Raw genomic sequence first — 15,861 nt, 5'->3', positions numbered from 1 at the left:
GATGCGCTTAGGCAGCGAGACTGATAACCTCTTGCGCTTGCCACACGTGTTGGTCAAGGACTGCACTGTCTCGTTTGAGCCAAGCTGACCCCAGCCGCCCTGGGTGAATCTGCTACATGACGCTGCGCTGGCAGGCCGTGCAATCTGGCGCATATCTTCTCGAAGAGATGCAGGCATTGAAGCCCCGTGCTCCAATTCGGCCATCTTCCGCTTGTGCGCATTGCGCTTGCGTACGAAGAAGAGACCAAGTATGATAAATCCGACGATGAGGAAAGATCCAATACCCACACCAACACCAACAATGGTGGTCGAGGTCAATCCTGGAGTAGTAGCAGCCCCTACTTCCGCTTGGCGAGGGACGATGGACACATAGTCTTCGAGATGATATCGCGCCATGGTCACGTAATCGTCCATACTGTCTCGGGGGTCCCAGAATCCGAATTCGCGGTCCAGTTGTCTCTCGTGAGGCCGTTACGTCGTTTGAATCCCGCTGTTCGTGCTCATTATCAGCCCTGTCGTCGATCGTCGCTTGCGCGAAAGTCGAAGTTGCGCAAGGCGCCCGGCGAAATTAGGGTACTGGTGTACTGTTGTGATTTGGTCTGGTCTGGCATGCGGGCCGTTGCTACGACAGGTATGTTGGAATGTGAGTAAAATGGGCGTCTCACGTGGCAAATCCCCAATATTCAGCTGCGGAGAGTGTAAGATTAGAAAGAAACTGATTGAACGTTGTAACTGTAGAAGAAATGAGTGTTGCGGTTAAGAAGTCTTAGGAGGTAGCAGGATGGGTAAGAAACAAAGCCTGACAAGACCGGGCAGCGACGACTACGACCGTTTCAACGAAGGACGTTAGGTCGTCCTCGTCTTATCTCTACCGTGCCTGTGTGCTCTCATCAATGCTCTCGGGTCACAAGTGACTGGCAGTGGTTCGTGACGCCAAAAACGATAAGAGCCGATGGTAAAGCTGGACGAAGAGATGAGACTTGCCAACGTCTTACCAATTGAGGTGGACCCATCCTCACGAGTACATAAAGAGCAATGAGCCCAGGCTACTTGCAGGAGAAATTGTGGTCGAAACCATGGTCTTCTCTCTTGAGGACTGTGGTTTCAGGAGACGGAGCCAAGTTCGCTGGATACCGGAAGCTCAAGTGAAGCCGGCCAGCCAATCAGTAAGAACATGGATGGAGATGCCATCTCGGATTACATCTCCAGCCTACTACCTTTGCGTCTCGCCTGCCAGGACGAATGAGTATATATGGGCATTGTGCGCGCTTTCAAATGTGGTGAATGATATAGTTCATGCGTGCGACCGGCTTCTGCGATGGTACAGCGTGCCAATCTTCCTGGCTCCGACGGCGAGCGTTCTCGTCGGCATTTTGGCCAAAGGTCTCTTTCTTCTACGCAGCTTCGAGTGCGAGGCGGCAGCTGAGCCTGGATCATTTGATGCGATAGCGGGAGTAGAGGTGTATGCATGTTATTGTCTTTGTTCCAATATTCACCAATTCGCTGTCGAGCACGAGACCGAAGCGGCTCACGGTGACTTGGCCCGCTCTTTGGGATATCACGTCGTGTGTGTGTCGCTTGTGTGCCAGTGAGAGAGGCGGTCGAGGGCGTGGGCTATTGGAGGATAGGCTGTAGAAGGAGGAGTTGTTGAGTGGCACCGCATTGTCGGATATAGGTACCTTACCTTCAAGGAATACCGGTATGATGCTGACCGAATTGTTGTTGGGAATGGCCATCGAGGAGGAGATTAACGAGCTTCGGATCAGCGGTTCTAGAAGGCCGTAGTGTAACAGGCTAAATCACGTCTTTTCTTGTGCAATTGCGGGGACAAATTTGAAGAAGTGCGCCAAGACCCCGAATTGCCATGTTTAGAACGGCCATTGCCACTTTTCATTGAGAAATTGCTTTGAATTCACTTTGGGCTCACTTGGGCTCGCTGCTCGCACCACTGTCTCCGATGTGCCTGCTGTGTTAGGAGGTGAGAAGATCAGGCCGCAGCAGGAGTGAGCTACCTTCTACTTCTTCTTCTTCTTCTTCTTCCTCCGCCTTCTCTTTCCTTCTGCTTCCATCTCCTCCACCAGCTGCGTCTCCTTCTTCCTCCTCTTCCTCCTCCTCTTCCTGAACCTCCTCCTTCTCTCCCTCGCTCACCCACTGCCTCATTCGTACAACGACGTTGCTGCAGTCCCTGCCTGACTTCTGACACGTTTCCGGTCGGCGCTGCGGATTCCTAACGCCTTCCCGGTTTCCGTTCGAACGACAGGACACGACATAACTTACATTGGGCAAGAAACCTTCCGGGTCCTCCGGCATACGTCACCAGTACATGGAGTGACAGGAAAGAAGGATACACGCGACGGAACGCCGTGTACGGCCAATTCCAATTGTATTCCATATCACATCATTTCTATTTGACTACCCTGCGACAGCCTGGTGAAAACACGGTATCCAAGCACGCGCAACCACGAACAGCTGCCTACGGTCCCCTGACGCAGTCAGAACAGAGACTTCGACTCCGACTTCATCATGGTGTTTCCCGTCGACTCCATTCCAGCCGTCTATCACGAGGAGCGTGAGGCGGCAGACTCGGCCAAGCGACATGCGCACATCCAACAGCAGAAGGCCAAGGTGCACGCTGCACAGGTTGCTGCTGCACTGAAGGCACCAGCGGCAGAGCAGGCCAAGCCGTCGGCGGATACCCCGCCGCAGCGACCACAGTTGACTCGCCCTGTCTCCTCCACCGTTTTCGGCAATATCTATCAGGGTTTTGCTCGCTCGTCGCAGAGCACGCCACAACCACGCAGCATTGCTAGCGGCAGTTCCACTCCCGTCACCACGCCTCCAGCCAAGGTCGTCACCCAGGCGGAGCTCGAGCGCGACATGGCGCGAGCTCAGAAGTTGGCGGATCGGAGGCAGGGCGCCGACATCGTCGGGCCGGGATGGTGGTGAAAACCAGCTAGAGATCGCTGCGAGCGACTGAGGTCTATGATATTACGGTGTTATGAGTTACGACCAAAAACACTTTCTGCGCTGAGCATGGCGTTAGTGAGAGAGCGAAAACGCAAGCGGAGTCTTGAGATGGAGCGAGGATTATATTATCGTTACCTTATCGGATATTAAGCTAGGGGAGGGCAAAATGGGAGGGTTAGCGTCGGCGCAACAAGTCTGTATACTACCTGTATGGGGGTAAGAAATCATGCAACAATGCATTAATCACAATGGAATGTTAACGTCCTCCACATTCCACATCCATGTGCACGGGTCGTTCCCAACAGGTAAGCTCCGATCGAAATCGTCCGCTTTGTGGTCGCGCAGCTGCTTCGGGATAGAGGCCCAATGGGCTCGGTGTGTATGGCCGCGTCGTGCGGGCCTGCACAATCGCTCACGCAGCATGTCGAACTTCTATGTCGCTGGGCTGAGTGTCCCAGAGGATGCTCCAATAGAAGAATCGGCCAACACTCGTGGGCCCTTGGGTGCACCTGAGATGCCCAATTATGGTCTGCCATCGCACAAGGAGCCTCGCCACTTACCGGGCCACCATCGAGACGCTACAGCCTTGACGTTGAGCGACAACTACAAGTCCAAAGAGCCCGTCGGGATCGGCGTTGAGCCACTGAATATCATCATTCTGGGGACGTCGTTCGCGGGCCTGTCGTGCGCACATCACTTCTTGGACCACACCATTGACCGTCTTTGCACCACAACACAAGCGAGCTATCGCTTGATCGTGATTGGGCCCTCGACGCATCTGTATTGGAACATTGCTGCACCTCGGGCACTGGTGCCTTCAGGACTGGTCCAGCATGAAGACCCTTTCATCGCCGTGGAGCCTGGCTTCCATCGCCATCGCGGCCACCAGTTCACCATCATCCAAGGCTCGTGTATTGCGATGGACCCTACCGAACGCTCCATCAAAGTTGACTGCTACAACTTTGAAGCCATGAAGCGCTGCGCTTTCATCCAGCCCAAAAGATGCAGCCAGATGCCCATCAAGAACCTCGCAGACCTCACGAAAGTCCAAACACTAAACTACCACGCCCTGATCATCTGTACGGGGACTTCCACCCATTCCGATCTCCTCTCTCTTCATGGCCCTCACCTCGACACCGCCGAAGCGCTCCATCGCTTCCACGGCCAACTCGAACGAGCAACGTCCATCGTCATCAGCGGCGGGAACTGCAGTGCAGTCGAGGTCGCAGGCACATTGGCAACCTATCTCAACTACAAACGCCACCTTCCCTTCCGAACCAAGCGCAAACCTCCCAAACAAATCACTCTCATCTCCGGCGGCTCCGTCCTCCTTCCCGACCTCGCACCACCTCTCCAAAAGAAAGCCGAAAAACAACTTCTCGACTTGGGCATCTCCATCCTTCACAACCACATCCGCGTCATCAAAACCGAAACCCTCTTCCAGCATCACGACGACCCAATAAAAGACAACCCCCCTTCTTCTCCTTCTCCTCCTTCAACCACAACAACAACAACCAACCTCCTCCTCTCCAACGGCACCAACATTCTCGCCGACGTCTACATCCCCTGCACCGGCGTCGTCCCCAACACGCAATTCGCACCCTCGCACCTCCACGATCCTCGCGGCTACCTTCTCACGCATAACAAAAGTTTGCGCGTCGAACGAGCGGGCCCCCGTACCTTTGCTGTGGGAGATGTGGCGAGTTATTCGCAGAATTATTTGGGTGATGTTTATCCTGCTGTAGGTGTTGTGATGCATAATTTGGAAATGGATCTTTTGAGATTTGAATTTTTGGCTTTGGCTTCTGGTGGTGGTGGTGGTGGTGGTGGTGGTGGTGGTAAAATCAACTCGAAAGGGAGGATGAGGAAGAGGAGTTCTATGACACTTTTTGGCGGTTCCGCTATGACAGCCAATGATGAGAATGAGAAGGAGGAGGATGATGAGGATAATGATTATACTGAACAAGTAGAACACTTACAAGATCAAGAATATGTGCAAAGGATCAAAGAGGATTGTATCGTGTGTCCCGTGACGAGATTTGGAGGTGTGGGGAGTTGGATGGGGACGAGATTGCCGAGTTGGGTGGTGTATTTGTTCAAAGGGAGAAGATATCGAATGGGAGAAAAGGGGGTGGCGAAGGTGGTGGTGCAGGGAAAGGGGCCGTATACGTATGGAAGTTGGAAAGCTGCGTAGGTAGCTAACTAGGTAATAAGGTACCTAAGGTATGTGTTTGACGGGGTTTTGGAACATTTGATGAGTATGAGGTAGTCGTCTCTTTCATAAGTCATGTTTATGTACGAGTCTGTCTCTATTTGCCGAATCGCTCAACTGCCAATCTGGACTTTTCTATTCCTCCTCCTCCTCCTCCTCCTCATTCTACGCGCTACTCCTCATTGGGGGCGCTGTGCGACGAGCGTGCCTACATTCTGTCTCTTGTTCGAGACTCGAGTAATAGTGACCGCGTCGCTGGCCCTCCGAGGAGATCTCAGTATAGAAGACATGGTATACACATCCTCTTTCAGACAGTACCTCCTGCCACCATCACAAGACGCCCAGGATGGCTGTGTCCTTTCTTGTTGGGGATGCTAGATCGCCCAGCTGTACATTGAAACAGCCGCTACTCATTTGGCGTGAACTCATTGCACGCAACCAACAAGAGTCAGTGATGGTTGCCTCATGACAGGGAACAAACTCGTACAATGTACGAGGTCCCTGAACGGATCGTGGAAAAGGCGCGAGCGCACGCCAATCCAGGTTGATGTGCTCCTCTTTCACCTAGGTGATCAACAATACCTGTGAGGTAATCTGATCAAGGAGGTCCAGTTGGCTCGGTGGTGCGTGAGGATGGTAGGACATCCGGCATTTGCGCTTGATCCTGGGTTTTCCGTCGTTATCATAGCCAGAATGGACTAGGCTGTTGCCCTATTGGTATATTCTTGGGATCGACTCATTCATGGAGTGATCCATGGCTGATCATCACCATGCTTTGTAGACAGAGGACTCTCGAATAGCACACCCATCCAAGCTGGTGCTGCCTTCGAGTGAAGCAAGGTCGTTCAGCTTGTCGTGAACAACACCGACGGGAACATTGTTTTCGTATATACAATCGCCAAGATGTCGAACTTCTCCCAGCACGTAGCGATAGGTTCGAATATGTAGAGCGCGTGACTTGAGAGCCTGACTGGGGACCTGACGCCAAGAAGCCAGATCGTTGTTGCTCATCCACTCCGGAGTTTCTGCGCCGCTGTTGAGCAATAGGGTGATCTTCCGTGTCGCGTTCACAGACATCCAGTCCGATGACCAGGTCGTGCGCCAAGTGCCTGTTTGCGCAAGCAACCAATCCAAGGGGTCATATTCTCGAATCCGCCCAGTGGCAGCATTCGTTCTACGCAGACAGAGCTTCGAGCCTTGCAGGATGGATGAGCTTAAGATGGCTTCCTGAAACGATCGGCTGACACGTTGTAGGGCGAACAGTGATGTGACTCCGCATGCATAGGCTTCAGTATTGGCTACCTCGAGCAGAATAAGTTGAAGCAGTTCAGGGATATTGAGGACTCGGAACACGGCCGAGAGCTGGGCATCGTCGTTGGTCATGATGATGATGATGATGATGATGATTGTACCTTCTTATGAATGTTGCTTTGGGAGCTTGGTAGTGCTTCAGTATGGCGGAAAGAGGATGTTGATGTTGATGCTGATGATGAGGATGAGGATGGTCTTGAATGGCCATTTCGGAGCAGGACAGGAGAGCCTGATGTGTTATATGTGTCTGTGTGTGTTGTCGACGGACTTCCGGACATACCATGTTGTCTTACCAGAGGCTTGTATACCGTCTTGGATGCAGCCGGAAGATTGCTGGAGGTTTAGGGGGAACACATCGAATTCCGACACCCGGTGGCAGATGGTGGCGAGGCGTCGACGACGGACGACCTGGGCACCAAGTCAGCTGTACGGAGGTACGACATTTGCGAAGGACTCGCTCTCGCTGGCGCCAAGGACACCCCCGACTAGTGCCTTGTTGCCTTGCCTGGGTTCGGGAAGCTGATGTCGTTTTCTCCGAAGCTCGAACTGGAGTAACAGTTATTAGTGTGTTACTGGACTGCGGTTACTGCGCCTCGAGGCCCAGCCCTTGGAACCCCACAGCCAAGTCGAGGAGGAGATACGATATACCTTTCCTTCTTTGAGACTCACCTACAGGCTACAGTAGACCTTGTAGACCCTGTGCAATGTAGTGCCAGACGGTGCAGTGTGCGGTCACAATATGACTTGCAGTAGGCTCTGGATTAATATTCGGCATCACAATATCAGTGTCAATCACTACACCTACTAATCATCCCTCCCATTCCCGAGCTTCTCTTCCCCAGGCTGAGGCTGGTATACAACTAAGGTACCTTATACATGACTACATGATCATCCATACTGCATACAGCCGTCTACATGGATGCAGACCCCGTCATCAAGAATCTTATTCTCGATTATAATAGATATATTATTCATATATCCATACAAGGACGATGCTCGCAGAACTGCTCCTGTCCATGATGTAATCCATCACAGCACCGCCAAGAATAGCGCACTCAGTTCGCTTTCCTACGCGAGACCGGGGATACATAGCCTTCTTCTCGGCATGACGGAGTTGAGATGCTGGGTTTCATGTTCAATGTCGGCCTATCGGCCCGGCCCCATGCATCCATCCATGATTCCATCTCCAACATCAGCTAATAACTCGTCAAGCCCGAAAATCCTCATGGAATGTCGGTCCTGCACTTTGCAACCACATGCAGCTTCATCTCGAGAGAGAGAGAGAGTGTGTGTGTGTGTGCGCGTGCGCGTGTGCGTGTGCGTGCTTCATCACGGCGCCGAGTTGCCAATGGGCGGCAAGTGCATGCATACCATGAACCGTCCGGAAAATCCAATTTTGAGAGAGAGAGAAAGTTGTATCGCCACGCACGCAGCGACGGCGAGTAGGTATTGTACCTACCTTAGGTACCTACCTTAGGTATACAAAGACCCCTCAACACTGCAAGCTCAAGGAGACCCTTAATCTGAGCACAGTTTACCAGACAACCCAACAACAGTGGAACCACAAGGCCGAACTCCCCCCGCCTCGGAACCCGTTCAACCCCAAGATTCTCAACAACGACTTATCACAACATCCTCGCGGTCGGGCTTGTAGCCATCATCTTCAGCAGCACAATGATACACTCCTAGCGCCAAAGAAAGATGCCACCTGCTCGTGAGAGGGTGTCATTTCCCCGTAGCAGAGCTGACAACCATAATACAGCAGAACAAGCAGGCAACTCTTTCTTTCTCAAAATAGGTACTTTCTGCAGTAAGCAAGCGGTTTGCAAGACTTCTGTTGAGAGACAAGTAAACCTCCGGCTGCGCTGTATTTTGATATTATCCCCCGACACGTCGAGCAGTGGTGGCCACGGAAAATATAGCAATGGCAGACAGATGAACTGCACATCGCGTTTGAAACGACGACGATAGCTGATTGAAGCCACACAATACCTCCTAGATGGAAAAAAACAACACCAACAACAACGGGACGAAAACCGAAAAGAGAAAAAGATCGCTGGAGACGGTAGATGAAACAATGCCTGTACCTCCTACCTATGCCAATCAACCAACCGATCCCGCTTTCCTAAGAAAGAAAACAGGGGCTGCTGTTACCGTTCTTACACTGACTGCAGTGCATACCTACCGTACCTTACACACATGTATAACCAACAAGCAGTCAGCAGCCGGCCGATGAAGAAAATAATGACAAAGGGGACAAAAAGAAAAAAAAAGGAAGAGGAATGGAAAAAGAAGAAGAAGAAGACGAAGAGAGAGAAAGAAAGAAAGAAAAGGAAAAGAAAAGAAAAGAAAAGGCAATCTCGGGTGCAGGAGGATGAGCAAACTTGTCCATTTTCCTTTTCCCTGGCGAGAGTTGCTCAAATACCTGGTACAGTATCCTTTGATCTGCACCACGAGCAGTTGCACAGTTGGGAAATCTGGTTCGATTGGTTCCAACCTGAACCAACGGTTTTGGGTGCTGCTGGTACCTTGCCTACAGGTAGGTACATAAGGTATTCTCCCATTCATGACAAAGCGTCACCCGCATCTAGATGGCTTACATACCTTATACGCTCTCTGCTGGAAATGGAAATCGCATAGAATACAGGTATGTAATCGAGCACACAAATAAGAGAGAGCTGGAGTCACTGGGAAGCACATTTCAAGGGCTAATTTAACCCATCCACGTCGTGCGGACAGGCGAATGGCCCCAATTTTCAGTCCAACATGTCCAAAGATTGGGAGCAACGGGGAATCACTTGTTAATGGCCTTGAAATCAAAGCCACTGCATATCGCTCCAGGCTGTGCCCAGTGGCGCTGTACTACTACCTTGAAGAGGCCTATCGAAAGCCTCTCCAGTGCCCTCGCGCTACAATCACCATCTGAGTAGCAAGTCAATCAGAAAGCAACATTTTTTCCGTCGTAATCAGCCGAATTCTCCGTTCAGCCAAATTTTGTGAAAAGAAGACATTGGGTCCTCTGGTTCCCATGCGCCATGATGCATTGCTCGATCCCTTCAGTGGAAGAGAGGACCTTCCACCTCTCCCTCCTTTTCCAGCACCCACAAGAAACATCTACCTTGTGAAGAGGAGACCAGCAGCATCATTCAGAGCAAATTTCGCTAGGTGTCGTTTCTGGCATGAAGAGTTGATGAAGTGTATCGTTTCCCAAGTAGATCCAGCCCAGCATGGAGCTCGCGCCGTGAACTCCAGGCTCGTTCAACGCCGTCCTTCTGTGACCTGATTTGTGACCATGCGTTCGCTGCGTAACTTCATGACTAAAAGCTCAAGCTTTTGTTCGGAGTAAGAGGGAAAATGGTGATGGCTCTCTCAGTCCAGACGAGCCATCATCTGATCCTTGCTCATCGGTGTCAGGTTGTCAATATCAAGACCCTTGCCGGCCAGGACTGATTTCATGTGGGCTGGTACAAGCTGTGCGTTGAGGTGAGGTGCGATCGACAACTCTGTGATCACGCGTTAGTCCACTCTCAGTGTGAGATACGGCCATGGCATTTGTGACATACCATGATGAGAGAAATCGAACAAGTTGGGAAGGTCTTTGCTCGCTCCGCCCGAGTGTCGCGAATCCGGGAGTCGCGTACTAGGATCCCTGAGCTCGTCGAAGAAGGGGTGCACCATGGCGTCCACTGCCGACAGGCGCTGCGTCGGCGTGTACTCCAACAACCGCGAGATCAAGTCAATTGCATTAGGGTCAGCCTTCCTAAAGACCTGATGATGCGATACGTTAGTACCAGGCTTCACTGACCCCATATGCCAACATACCTTGCTGAATGGGTGCGGCTTGATCTGCGGAAACTTATGCTCCATGTAGTTTGGATTCATAGTCCTAATTTGATCCCTGGTTGGAGTGCCAAGAACCTTGATAATCTCGACTAGTTGATCGATGCCCGACTCGCCAGGGAAGAGAGGCTGTCCGAGCATCAGCTCCGCCATGACGCAGCCAGTGGACCAAACATCTGCAACCAGTCAGCGGTAGAGCACAATATACGAGGAAGTTGACTCGACTCACCGATCTTGGTGGTATAGTTAGTAGCACCAAAGATGAGTTCCGGCGCACGATAGTACCGCGAGCAAATGTATGAAACATTGGGCTCATTTTCCACAAGGATCTTGGCACTGCCAAAGTCGCAGAGCTTCAGAATACCTGAAGCCGGGTCCAGAAGCAGATTCTGCGGCTTGATGTCGCGGTGGCAGATGCCTTGCGAATGGATGTACGCGAGGGAGCGGAACAGCTGGTATATGTAGAGTTTGACCTCGAGAATGGGCATGGTGCTCTTCAGCTTGTTGAAGTGACGCGAAGCGCGATACACAGTTTCTGGAACGAATTCGAGGACCAGATTGAGATAGACTTCGTCTTTCTGCGCGGCGATCAGAGATGTTTGTACGTTCATTCGGGCGTCGGTATCGCGAACCCTATCACCGTTGGAGTAGTAAAACGCCTTGAGCTCGACAATGTTTGGATGGCGGACGATTCGCATGATCTGAAGCTCTCTGTTCTGTCGGAAGCGTCAATTCTGTGAACCTCCCACGTCGGCTCTCATGTCGAGTCAGACAACACGGCGTACCTTGAATCGCTTGTCTTGCAGGACACGCTTGATGGCTGCATCCTCACCCGAAGGAGAGAGTTTGGTCTGAAAGACGACACCAAAACTTCCATTGCCGACGATCTTGCATTGAGTGTACTGCATCTCTTTGGTTTCGCCGGTCAGGCCATCCTGCACCTTCTCGCGAATCACTTCGGAACCTGATTTGTGGTCAGCATGAGCCTGTATCAGTGACAATTGTGCCCGCCGCTATTCGACGAGAAGAGGAAGAAGAAGAAGAAGAAGAGCGTAGAAGTGTGTAGCCGGACCACGTACCTCCCATTCTGAGACCTTGAAAAGCCGAAGGTCGGTTCTGCGACATTTGACGGTCGAGGTGTCGTTACGCGCGCAGCGGCGTAGTACTATCGCGAGTACAGCGGACTGCTATTCAGGTATTGGCGGAGAGAGCACAGCGGTGACGCGAGTGAGATCCGTGGTGGCGGTAATGAGATGCCCAGCGAGATCTGGTCGGCGGTGGAAATACGGAGCGCGCGAGATGTTGCGGAGGTGGGTGTAGAGCGGCGTGCAAGGTGCGAGAGGCAGGTATAATGACGAGTGATCAGGTGCCACACGGGCTGGTGGTATTGGCCGATACGGAAGGAGCAGGGCGTTCGGAAGGGTGACTCCGAATCTGACGAGCAGATCAATGGGTTGGTGGTCAGTCGGCGAGGCGAGGTGAAGTGAAGTGAGGTCAAGCCTGTGAGGTGAGCCGCGCGAGTCGCGTGAGGGCTGGTCGACGGGCAGGTGGTGATGGTGGGAGCGGTGGTGGTAGTGGCGGCGGTGGTGGTGGTTGGAGGAGGAAGAGGTGGTGGTGGTGGTGGTTGAGGTCTCGTGGTGCGCACAGGTAAAAGGTTCTCGCAGAAGGACCTGGAGGCAGCGCAAACCAGTGATGTAGTAGTGGTAGTGGTGGTGGTGGTGGACTAGAGAGCGAGCCCGAAGAACCCCTCACACGGCGATCGAGGGAGGATAAGGTAGGGTGAGGTCAGGTATTAAGAGTGCCCAAGCGTGAAGAGAGGTGAAACACGCTGGCGCTGCTGCTGCGGCTGTTGCTGCTGAGGGCGTGCGTGCGTGACTCTGAGGGCAGGCGTGACAGACAGGCAGGTGCAGGTGCAGGTGGTGGACGTGGACGTGGGCGTGGATGTGGATGTGGACGTGGACGTGGTCAAGGAGTTTAGTAGGAGAGGTCAGGTCAGGTAGTAGGAGGTACCTCGTAGGAGGTAGTAGGTAGTGGTAGGTGGTGGTAGGAGAGTGTGATCCAGGCAGACAGAAGGCTGTCCACAGACACAGACGAGGGCAGAGTCGGTACAGTAAGTACCTTGGGTAGGAGGTAAGGTAGGAGGTAGCTGTGGTAGGAGGTAGTGGCGGGCGACGTCTGGGCGGGACTGGGCTGGCTGGGTGTGTTAAAGGTGCGCGCTTCACGAAGACGGGAGCAAAGGCAGCGGACGGCGGGCAGGGAAAGAGCAGCAGACACGGTGCAGCAACAGCGCCAACGCCAGCGACAGCGCTCAGACTCTTTTGTAAATAACATGTGGGCCTGCCTCTTTCTGCCCTTCCTCGTGACGCTGCGATGTCATCCTCACAGCGGCCTCCATCTGTCGCCGCCAAGTGCCTCCCGGACGGCCTCCCAGACGGCGTCGATTGTCATCGTCATCCTCCTGAATCTGATCACCGTGTTTGATGAACGTATGTACCTTGATTATCATCATCGTCATCATCATCATCATCATCATCGACGGTACAGCCTACAGGTACCTGACTTCTTACATTTTATCTACCCAACATTACCTATATGTTAATGTACGTGACCTGGGCTCCGTGATTACAGTACAGTGTCGTTGCGCACGTCCACGTTCACTACCTCTCCTCTGTACCTGATGTAGAGGCGAATGGATGGATGGATGGATGTACAAGTGCCGCCAACAGGACAAGCCCGCCCCGTGAGAACTCCCGCCGAACTTCACACACCAGCAAGCAGGCCATGCTCCCACTCCACCCGTTGAGGAGGTCCCGTCGCTTTATTATTCACTATTTCCTCACTAACCACGTGCTCCTTCTGCACCTGCACGGTCCAGCGGTCAAAAAGGGCATAGTCCTCGCCGGGCCCGCTTTCCCGGAGGTCAGCTGCTCGACGACGGGCGACTTTCATATTTCAGACTGCTCACGTGCCAGCCCAGCCCAGCCCAGCCCGCACTCTCTGCGCTTGCTTCAGCCTTCCAGCTTATTTGGAGTTGGGACGGGTCAGGTTGGAATTTCTGATACCTGATTCACCATTGCACCGCTTCCCGCCCTCCAATACCATCGGATGCTTCCTTTTGCTTCACCGTACCGTCACCCTTCCCTCCCTCCGTGCTTGACTCCTACATTATCATTCATTCTGCATTCATACATGTACCTGTAGGTAGGTAGCACTGCTCCGTCCTCGAGGATGACTCCGTAGAGCTGGAGACGTTGTTGATCCCTGCAGCCAGCCAGATAGGCTCTCGCCAGCCTGCATCTGCTCTTCACGTCTTTCCATCCGCCGAAAAGTGGCACGCACGACCTGCAGCAGCTTTCTCACTGCCCTGCTCACGTCCGGGCAGTCCTGCATGACGGCCATTTGCACCGCCAAGTCTGCTGCAAACCAATCAGAAAATCGCGATGAAATAGTACAAGATACTTTCTTCCTGCCCAGGGGCAAGCTTCCCAAGCTTCCGAAGGGACGTCCACGCCATTGGCGCCTGACTGCCTGTGTTTTGCGTGGTGAACTGTGCATCCCGGACTATGTCCACAGGTCTGGGAGACGAGCTAGCTGTGGCTTTCCCAAGCCTGTGAACAACACCACCTGCAACGCTGTTTGTCGCTGCTTTCAATGGGATTGCAGGCAACCGCTCCAAATAGGAGGTACGCATGGCGAATACCGGCGAACGAGCATGTTCACTCGCTTCGTGATGAGGGGAAGGTCTGCGAGTCTCTCATGACACTACCTAGGAGCCCCGCCAGACTTAGGTAGTCACTTTCAGGGAGGGACAGCGAGAATGTGCAGACTGCTGATGATTCCATGCCACGTATCGTGAGAACTGCATCTCAGTTGCTCAACGGCTGCTAACGTTGCTTATAGGTACAGATACCAATCGTTCATCATGCCTTGCAAACTTGCTAGTCGACCACGCTGTGGTACATGTATTCAGACATGGCAGGTGATGACCGGGATAGCGCGGTTGTGGTGAAGTGAGGTCCGCCTACCTCGATATAACAATTTGTTATTACCTATGAACCGCAATTTTGCTGTGGAGTCCCTGGAGAGGTCAGCTGTTCCATCTTGCACCTACACACATTACCTGGTACATACTATTCATGTTGTGAAGACTCCCGCCGTAGGCTTATTACTAACTCTACGCCACGAAATGCCTTCTAGATCGCCCTCCCGAGGCCCAAATAGTACTGCGGTACAAGACCCTCGATATTGAGCAAGCCACAAGAGAGTCCAGAACCCGGGGGGGTGTTTACAAGTGGCGAGCTTCGTGGCAATACTGTACAAGAGGTACGGAACGGTACGTGTACCGAGTGCGCCTAAAAGCATTTCCGCATTCCAATTTCGGGGTCACGGCCAACGCCAGTAGTGTGACAGCATCATAAGGAAGGTACCTCCTCACCAACACGAAGCTCCTGATTAATTCTTACCTTACCTGACCATAGCTCCTTCCTGCTCCCCCCTCTCTTCAGTACTAGCTAAGGTAACCACACAAGTCGAGTCACGCGACATTGCATGTGACCGATTTCAAGATGAGGATCCGCGAGACATCTCTGATACATGACACTCGTATCGCGACCAGCTCTCCCCATATCACTACCTCCTAGTGCCTGAACGTCTTTTTATTATTATGATTGCTACAGATGCTCTCGGAGAAGTCGAGCGAGACCAAGACACACACACACACATACAAGTCCCGTCCATTATGCTTACATTTACAGTTACAGTTACCATCTAGTTTACCAATACTCGGGGTATCGCCGGCCCTCGGAACCAGAAAAATATACAGTATATGTCCCGACCCTGCCGTCAGACTTTACTAGAAGGTACTTCACTTCAATCCATCAAACTAACAAAGAAAGAAAGAAAGAAAGAAAGAAAGAAAGAAAGAAAACAACAGCAGCAGCAAATCGTTGCACCTTTGCAACTCCCCGTCTTCTCCAGCAGGCGAGAAACGCCCTAGCTTGCCCACGATCGTGTGCTGGTGCGAAGGCAACCAATGTTACACTACATGTATGTATTTTTGCGAAAAACAAAAGTCTCAGCAATACCTTACCTACCTCCTCCCTCTCCCTCTCTCTCTCTCTGCGTTGGGACCATCTAATACATATTCCTCAAACCTCCGGGCATTCCAGTCCAGTCCAGTCCAATAGCCTGCTACTGCGGACAAGCGAAGGCGGAGATGACCATCATAATGACTATCTTCATCATCATACATTACCACTACAACTTAAGCTCGCAAAACAGAACAGAACAGAACAGAACCTCAATTGAAACACACACACACCCCCACGACTCTTTTCCTCTCTGCTCCGAGCTACCGCGGACACTGTGTCACTTCCTAGATACATAGGTAACATGCATGTACTGGACGTCTTATAGTGATGTACCTCCTACTACACATAAGAATAGAACTTAGATACCTACCACCGGGCAACACACACGCACGTTACCTGACCTTGTGATTTATTTAGCTCGAGATGGGTGAGAGTTAGCAT

General features: G+C 52.3%; 7 protein-coding genes across 7 annotated transcripts; 4 read left to right on the top strand and 3 right to left on the bottom strand.

The window, feature by feature from the left end:
• Positions 1–1,433: 1,433 nt before the first annotated feature.
• Positions 1,434–3,795, bottom strand: SEPMUDRAFT_156980 (uncharacterized protein; the record flags this gene model as incomplete). The annotated part of the gene is made up of 3 exons (XM_016907711.1): positions 2,278–3,795; positions 2,013–2,217; positions 1,434–1,771 (listed from the first exon to the last, which is right to left on the bottom strand). The coding sequence occupies exons 1-3, from the start codon at positions 2,308–2,310 to the stop codon at positions 1,434–1,436; spliced, it is 576 nt and encodes a 191-aa protein (XP_016760265.1). The 5' UTR covers positions 2,311–3,795.
• On the top strand, positions 1,953–3,795 carry SEPMUDRAFT_126464 (uncharacterized protein). The gene has a single exon (XM_016902073.1). It carries the CDS (start codon positions 2,524–2,526, stop codon positions 2,944–2,946), a length of 423 nt encoding a protein of 140 aa, XP_016760264.1. The 5' UTR covers positions 1,953–2,523; the 3' UTR covers positions 2,947–3,795.
• Positions 3,482–5,161, top strand: SEPMUDRAFT_46825 (uncharacterized protein; the record flags this gene model as incomplete). The annotated part of the gene is made up of 3 exons (XM_016909015.1): positions 3,482–3,913; positions 3,980–4,775; positions 4,878–5,161. The coding sequence occupies 3 exons, from the start codon at positions 3,482–3,484 to the stop codon at positions 5,159–5,161; spliced, it is 1,512 nt and encodes a 503-aa protein (XP_016760263.1).
• Positions 5,162–5,341: 180 nt separating this feature from the next.
• SEPMUDRAFT_126463 (uncharacterized protein) lies at positions 5,342–5,883 on the top strand (the record flags this gene model as incomplete). Its single annotated transcript, XM_016902072.1, has 1 exon — positions 5,342–5,883. A coding segment is annotated over one exon (231 nt), but the record flags the coding sequence as incomplete, so codon positions are not given.
• A 29-nt stretch (positions 5,884–5,912) lies between these two features.
• SEPMUDRAFT_156977 (uncharacterized protein) lies at positions 5,913–6,562 on the bottom strand (the record flags this gene model as incomplete). Its single annotated transcript, XM_016907710.1, has 1 exon — positions 5,913–6,562. The coding sequence occupies one exon, from the start codon at positions 6,560–6,562 to the stop codon at positions 5,945–5,947; it is 618 nt and encodes a 205-aa protein (XP_016760261.1). The 3' UTR covers positions 5,913–5,944.
• Positions 6,563–9,277: 2,715 nt separating this feature from the next.
• SEPMUDRAFT_126462 (glycogen synthase kinase) lies at positions 9,278–12,563 on the bottom strand. The gene is made up of 7 exons (XM_016902071.1): positions 11,410–12,563; positions 11,116–11,294; positions 10,963–11,046; positions 10,560–10,908; positions 10,313–10,506; positions 10,054–10,258; positions 9,278–9,993 (listed from the first exon to the last, which is right to left on the bottom strand). The coding sequence occupies exons 1-7, from the start codon at positions 11,453–11,455 to the stop codon at positions 9,860–9,862; spliced, it is 1,191 nt and encodes a 396-aa protein (XP_016760260.1). The 5' UTR covers positions 11,456–12,563; the 3' UTR covers positions 9,278–9,859.
• A 2,267-nt stretch (positions 12,564–14,830) lies between these two features.
• On the top strand, positions 14,831–15,640 carry SEPMUDRAFT_126460 (uncharacterized protein). Its single transcript, XM_016902070.1, has one exon. It carries the CDS (start codon positions 15,156–15,158, stop codon positions 15,324–15,326), a length of 171 nt encoding a protein of 56 aa, XP_016760259.1. The 5' UTR covers positions 14,831–15,155; the 3' UTR covers positions 15,327–15,640.
• The last annotated feature ends 221 nt before the right edge of the window (positions 15,641–15,861 follow it).

This window comes from Sphaerulina musiva (genome assembly GCF_000320565.1).
Source record: "Sphaerulina musiva SO2202 unplaced genomic scaffold SEPMUscaffold_6, whole genome shotgun sequence".
Lineage (NCBI taxonomy): Eukaryota > Fungi > Ascomycota > Dothideomycetes > Mycosphaerellales > Mycosphaerellaceae > Sphaerulina > Sphaerulina musiva.
Note: the sequence above shows the minus strand (reverse complement) of the source record. Positions and strands in the feature narration are given on the sequence as shown.

Coding starts and splice junctions, on each gene's coding strand:
- SEPMUDRAFT_126462 (XM_016902071.1), bottom strand. CDS start 11,455: ATGTCGCAGAACCGACCTTCGGCTTTTCAAGGTCTCAGAATGGGAG. Junction 10,909..10,962: donor ACTACTCCAACGGTGATAGG/GTTCGCGATACC, acceptor ATCGCCGCGCAG/AAAGACGAAGTCTATCTCAA. Junction 10,507..10,559: donor TAACTATACCACCAAGATCG/GTGAGTCGAGTC, acceptor GACTGGTTGCAG/ATGTTTGGTCCACTGGCTGC.
- SEPMUDRAFT_126464 (XM_016902073.1), top strand. CDS start 2,524: ATGGTGTTTCCCGTCGACTCCATTCCAGCCGTCTATCACGAGGAGCGT.
- SEPMUDRAFT_126460 (XM_016902070.1), top strand. CDS start 15,156: ATGTCCCGACCCTGCCGTCAGACTTTACTAGAAGGTACTTCACTTCAA.